Source organism: Electrophorus electricus, chromosome 14 (assembly GCF_013358815.1).
Source record: "Electrophorus electricus isolate fEleEle1 chromosome 14, fEleEle1.pri, whole genome shotgun sequence".
NCBI lineage: Eukaryota > Metazoa > Chordata > Actinopteri > Gymnotiformes > Gymnotidae > Electrophorus > Electrophorus electricus.
This window is the reverse complement of record NC_049548.1, coordinates 16682224-16688335: the sequence shown is the minus strand read 5'-3', so window position 1 is coordinate 16688335 and position 6112 is coordinate 16682224. Positions and strand designations below refer to the sequence as shown.

At 38.1% G+C, this 6112-nt stretch overlaps 1 protein-coding gene across 5 annotated transcripts in view; it reads right to left on the bottom strand.

Moving 5' to 3' along the window:
- Positions 1-544: 544 nt before the first annotated feature.
- scn4aa (sodium channel, voltage-gated, type IV, alpha, a) overlaps positions 545-6112 on the bottom strand; it is a 28851-nt gene continuing 23283 nt past the window's right edge. For 4 of the 5 annotated variants that reach the window (XM_035533257.1, XM_035533255.1, XM_035533256.1 and 1 more), the window contains 9 exons: positions 5921-6075; positions 5518-5691; positions 5282-5404; positions 4872-5150; positions 4488-4541; positions 4150-4287; positions 3830-3934; positions 3376-3646; positions 545-3204 (listed from right to left, as the gene is read on the bottom strand). In XM_035533257.1, coding sequence (XP_035389150.1) covers positions 1937-3204; positions 3376-3646; positions 3830-3934; positions 4150-4287; positions 4488-4541; positions 4872-5150; positions 5282-5404; positions 5518-5691; positions 5921-6075 — 2567 coding nt within the window. In that variant the 3' untranslated portion in view covers positions 545-1936. The remainder of the gene's footprint in view (positions 3205-3375; positions 3647-3829; positions 3935-4149; positions 4288-4487; positions 4542-4871; positions 5151-5281; positions 5405-5517; positions 5692-5920; positions 6076-6112) is intronic. The other variant, XM_035533258.1, reaches the window with a different exon arrangement.

Genomic DNA, 6112 nt, shown 5'->3' with positions numbered 1-6112 from the left:
TAGTGGAGGGGGCATCATAATTCAGAAAAATAATCAGATGGGGGTGACAGCCTTATGGGCAAAAGTGCTTAATAAAGGCCTCTGAGGATATATTGTATATATATTGTGAAGAGACAGCATTTAGTAAGACTTTAAAACATGCTTCATAAAGTACTGTAAGAGATATCTTGTGAAACCAGGAAATAGAACAAACGTTAGAAAAATGTAAATAAACTACATATAATGGCATACAGATTACCACTCACTTTATCATATTATTATATGTATTCAGTTAATGTTGTGCTAAATGTTTACATTAACAGAGCACATTTATGTTTTAAAAGTTTTAGAAAACTGGTTCTAATTGCTATCAAATATTCATAATTTTCATAATTCAAAATGTAAACAATAATAAACAGTAATCAGATATATTCTGTAAAAAAAAAAGAAAAGAAAAGAAAAGAAATGCTGTGATTTTTTTGCTTCCAGGGTCTGCTTCCAGACTGAATCCTAGTGCAATTCTTTATGGGGCGAAAAATAAATACTACAAACAACAAAAACAAAGAAAACTGAAAAATGTTTGATTTATTTATTTACACATTTCTAGGAGTAAGACATTTCTCATTATGTTAAGGTTCAGCTTCAACAAAACTTTCTCAAGCCAATGCATTACAAAAAGAACATTAAAACATGCTGTTTCAAAATAACTTATAATACCACCAATAAAGTAGGCGTTTCTGCCATTTCTACCAATTTTAATTTCACTTGCAAACTACCTATTTCTTATAGCATGTGGGCAGGAGCCTGTTAATTAGATTAGAAGTATATAAATTACATATCAATAGTGTACTTCAGATGAAAACTGTAAATGTGAAAAATGTGGGATAATTTGAGATGGTTTATTTTGGCACACACAAAATTTTAAACCCTATCCCAGATTACTAGTGCTGTTTATTGATTGATTTATGTAATCTTGGATGATACCAATGAAATTAATTGTCATCCAAATACAACTTAGTATTTATGGATCCTTCAGTTTTGTTTTTATTATTATTTGATTTAGTTTTTAGGCAAAAGGGTTTAGCAATTTTGTGTGACACCTATTTACAAGAAAATGGACACTAATCAATTTATTGTGCTGCTACAAATATCCGAAGGCTAGATTTGGGACATAAATAACATCGACATATTATATAAGTTTGGTCAAAGGACAGATGAACTGCAACTTTATGAAGCATACATAAAAAGTGTGGTTAGATGAAATGAAGGACAACAGAGTGCTACTGAAACCAAGAAAGCCCCAAAATAGTACCAATATAAAGCCATACATCTAATATTAAATGCTACACTTAGGTGTACTTTACAGTTTATGTATGCCATATGTAGCTCTTCATACTGCCCAATGTGACTGTGTGCCTCCCAGGTAAGTGGTGAATGTCTACTCATTCCATCTCCCTGTAGTCAACTGACAAACAAAAGACAAATTGAAAGCACAAGTAAATGTAGCTCTTAGGTGAAGAAATACATTATATTTTAGAGGGGAGGTTAAAAAGAGCACAAAAAACCCCAACAACTTTTCTTTTAAAAAGGGTATGCTGCAAAAGGTGATAATGAATGTACAAAAATGCTGTAAATCTTAAGAGAGGGAAAAAGAAAGCAGTAGTCTGAAGTCTGTCAAAGGATTACCATTGACCAAGGACCATGCGGGAAAACAAATCTGTTCCAATACAGATGTTTAAAAAAGTTTATATAGTGATAAAAACATCATTCCTAGACACCAGCAAACATCAATTCATTGCTTTCTAGACCTCAGCAATTTCTTAACATTGATGTGCAATCCTTCCAGATAAGTGCTCTGGGGAGCATCAGCATTGTTTTGTACAGAAGATGGTCCTTTTGTGCACTTAATCACTCTCCACTTAAAAGAGGCCAGTGCCATGGTATCATTGTGTGTCCATTATACTATTGATTCCCTGACCACTATGGCCCCTGAGTAGGAGTAGTTCTGCCTGACCATGGGTGCAGAATGAAGAATTACCTCATTTGTGACTTCCTTTGGAATCTGGATTGGGTAGGTTTCTGGAACGCTTAGACTAGGCATTCTGGGTTTGTCTAACATAGGCTTTATCTGCTGCTCCAGGGGCATGGTAAGCTCCGGGTTGCCTCTGTACAGGGCGTTCATCTTCTGTGTGATCAGGGAATCCTGTGACCCCACGCCATCCTTTGGCCCCTCATTCATATGCTTGATTTGGCTCAGAAAGGAGGCATGGCTCACGGCACGCATGAGGAGGTATTGGCGGAATGCTCTCTGGATCACCACGGATGCCCACTCCTCCTCCTTCCTTCTCAGAGTTGTGACGACAGGCTCAAAGAAGGTGGGGCTGGGGTTGTCTTTCTTGAACTTGGCCTGGATGCTCAGCCTCATGGCTTCCATTTCAGTGGTGTCCCCCAGGACCTCCTGAGTGACAGCCAATAGAACATCCAGATAGGAGATTTTGTCTTCCATTACGACATACATGTCCATTTTGGCTAACTTGTGTCTGTTGGGGTTGGGAATACGCATGGGTTCCTGCAGTGCATTAACAAAGCGAGGCAGATCATTGTAGTCCAAAAATTGTGTACCATGGACATCGAACTTGTGCCAGGTCTCATCAAACATAACAAAGTCATCCTCACATAGCAGGTCGCTGCTCTCCTCCTGTGCCACACCAAAGTTCTCCAGGATGATGGCAATATACATGTTAACTACCACTAAGAATGACAAGATGATATAGCTGCAGAAGAATGTGATGCCTTTGCCTGGATTTCCGCAGTTGCCTCTCACATCTGTGCCAGGGTTTTCCACATCAGGGTCACAGTCAGGAGGACCTGTGTTTAGAGTTGGGAGGAGAAGCCCATCCCAGCCAGCTGAGGTCGTGATCTCAAACAGGCAGATCATGCTGTTCCCAAACGTCTCAAAGTTGAAGATGTCATCGACGCCACCTTGCTTTTTCACATAGGCAAAGTTAGACATTCCAAAGATGGAAAAGATGAACATAATAAGGAAGAGAAGAAGGCCAATGTTGAAAAGGGCAGGGAGTGACATCATCAGAGCAAATAACAGTGTCCTTATGCCCTTTGCTGCTCTGATGAGACGCAACACCCGAGCAATCCTTGCCAAGCGGATGACACGAAACAGGGTGGGGGACACAAAGTACTTCTCAATTATGTCCGATAGCAGAAGACCTTTGGTGAAAACAGATAGAAACCTGTATATAAAACCAGCCTAATTGCATCATACCAACAAATTAAACAGCACCATAACACAATAGGTAAACAATCTGAATGCACGCCAAAAGGAGTACAGTTTGTTCACAGTGTACATCATTAAACTGGAAAACTGGTACTGGTACCTACCAATTATAGAAATGACGACAACAGCAAAATCAAAAACATTCCATCCAACAGTGAAGAAGTACTGTCTAAGTGCAAGTAGCTTTAACAAGCACTCTACAGTGAAGATGATAACGAATATGACATTGATCTGAGAGAGAATGTCCTTCTTCACTTGACTCTGGTCCTCCGACTCGACCATCATAGCCACCATGTTGATGCAAATGAGAGCCATGATGAAAATATCAGTGAATGGTTGGGTGACTATGTCGTACACCACACCTTGAACCACATTCTGAAAGAAAAATGGCATCATGGGGTCATTAGAAAAAGCTACAACATGCAGGCTGTACTTAACAAAGTGGTGGCAATGCACCTGTGAGTACTGGCAATGCTTTGGTAAGAAATCAGAAGAGAAATTCAGGCATAAGGAAGAGCAGAGTGCTGCATGTTTGGGCTGATATCTAAGGCTGATTACCGAAGGGCGGGGTATACATTTGGCAACTTTCTTCGAACCCAGCTTCTTCATGGCATTGTAGTACTTCTTCTGCTCTTCTGTCATAAAGAGATCTTCTCCTCCTAAGTGCACAAAAAATGACAAACACATAAGTATTCTTTCTATGAATAGGATAGAAAGCCTTTTTGAAGAAGTCAGACATTGAGTTAAATAGGGTTAAATGCTTAACACATTTATTTAATCAGTTAAATGTTCTGGAAACTGAGTTAAATCAGCAAAATGCTTTAGACATTGAGTTAAATCAGTTAAATATTAGATATTGAGAAAAAAATGGGGCTCATCTTTTGCTTTTGACGGTTGAAGTTGTCTATGATGACACCAATGAAAAGGTTGAGGGTAAAGAAGGCTCCAAATACGATGAAGATGACAAAATACAGGTACATGTAGACATTAATCTCATAGATTGGCTGATCCTCTACCTGGAAGTAAAGGATTGGTCATGCAATAATATTGCCATCAATTCTTCTTGATGTTGATTTTGATACAATGTGCTGAAAGGCCTCTTATTTGTATAATATAATTTTGCTCAGACAAATCTTAGAATGTAGAACCTATAAAGTTAAATGCTAACAGCTGTTCACACAATTTGAAACACACATGATTATTTAAAAGTGAATACCTCTCTGGAGTCCACTGCAGCATACATGATGTCCATCCAGCCTTTAAATGTAGACTATGACCAGAAAAGCATTTTTGAGTGTTGGTTTATTATACACAACACACACTAATGAAGATAAAAATTACCTCATATCATCTGATGCAAGGAAAAAATGCAAAAAAAATGAAATGTATATCTAAATATTGATTCTTAGATGAACAATAAATGACAGTGTTAGAGTAATTAAATATAATCATCTTATTTTATAATATTTTAAATGGTGAATCCATTCTCTGATCATTTGGACATTTAACAGGAGGTAAGTTTCCAATAGAAATAGAGTGTAATAGAGTCTGTGCACTTGTTTTATTTAATAAGAATCTAATATAACATGAGAAAGCTCACCACTTGTAGCAGGGAGAGGTATCCCATGCCCGCATTGTCATAGTTGACCTTAAGGTTGACCCAGCGCACCTCGTTAGTGTACATTAGTGCCATGCAGTCACTCCGGTTGTTCACTTCCTCCACGGGCAGAATCTCATCTGTGGTGGTGTTAATGCAGCGGTAGAACTTTCCAGCAAACAAATTGACCCCCATAATGCTGAAGATGAGCCAGAACATCAGACACACCAGCAGCACGTTCATGATGGAGGGGATGGCACCAAGCAATGCTCTCACTACCACCTTTATTGAAGACCACAAATACATTATTCAGAGTGTTGTACAGCCAAACACTGTGGGTAAGGCTTACAAGGTACAAGTTACATACACCTACCCACCCACCCATACACACAAACATATATAGAGATTCTTACCTTCATTCCTTCAAATCTGGAAAGGGCACGTAAAGGGCGAAGAGCCCTGATAGTTCTGAGATTTTTGATTGCTCCCAGCTCTTCATAGCCCAACAAACTGGATGTTATGCCCATTATTGATGCCTATAAATAAATTAAGCTATGATGAAGCTAATCCAGCTTTATCACAAATTTTTACCAAATTAATATAAAATAGAGACTCACTAAGAAAAGATATTTTAACATGGTAAACTTACACCAACAATTACAAAGTCGAGCCAGCACCAGGCATCAGTGAAATATCTTTTAAACCCATATGCAACCCACTTAAGTAACATCTCTACTATGAAGACATATGTGAAGACTTTGTCTGCATACTCCAAGATGACCTTAATCACCCTGCGACGCCAAATATAAATGTCCTCAAAGGCCTGAAATAAAAATAGAAATAGAAAAATAGCAATAGAAGCACCCACTGCAAAGATTCTAAAGCATTCTAAAGCATATTATAAGGATATAAGATATATATAAGTACTGTAGCATTAAGTAGAATATAAAAAGAAAAGCTATGTAAGACATCCAGCAGTGTATTGATTAATGTCAATTAATTATACTGTAAATGTGATTGTTCCTGCAATTTGAAATAAGACGCAAACATACCAGAACTCCACTACTGAGGAGAATCATGAATATGATGAAGGTTTCAAAGTAGTCATGCTCCACGATGGTGTAGCAGGTCCTACGTAGGTTCCACCAGATCTTCCCTTTCCCCTGTGTGATGTCCACATCCAGAAAAGGAAATCGCCATATACATTCTAGGACAAGATAGACAGGAGAGACATTTTCTAGCAA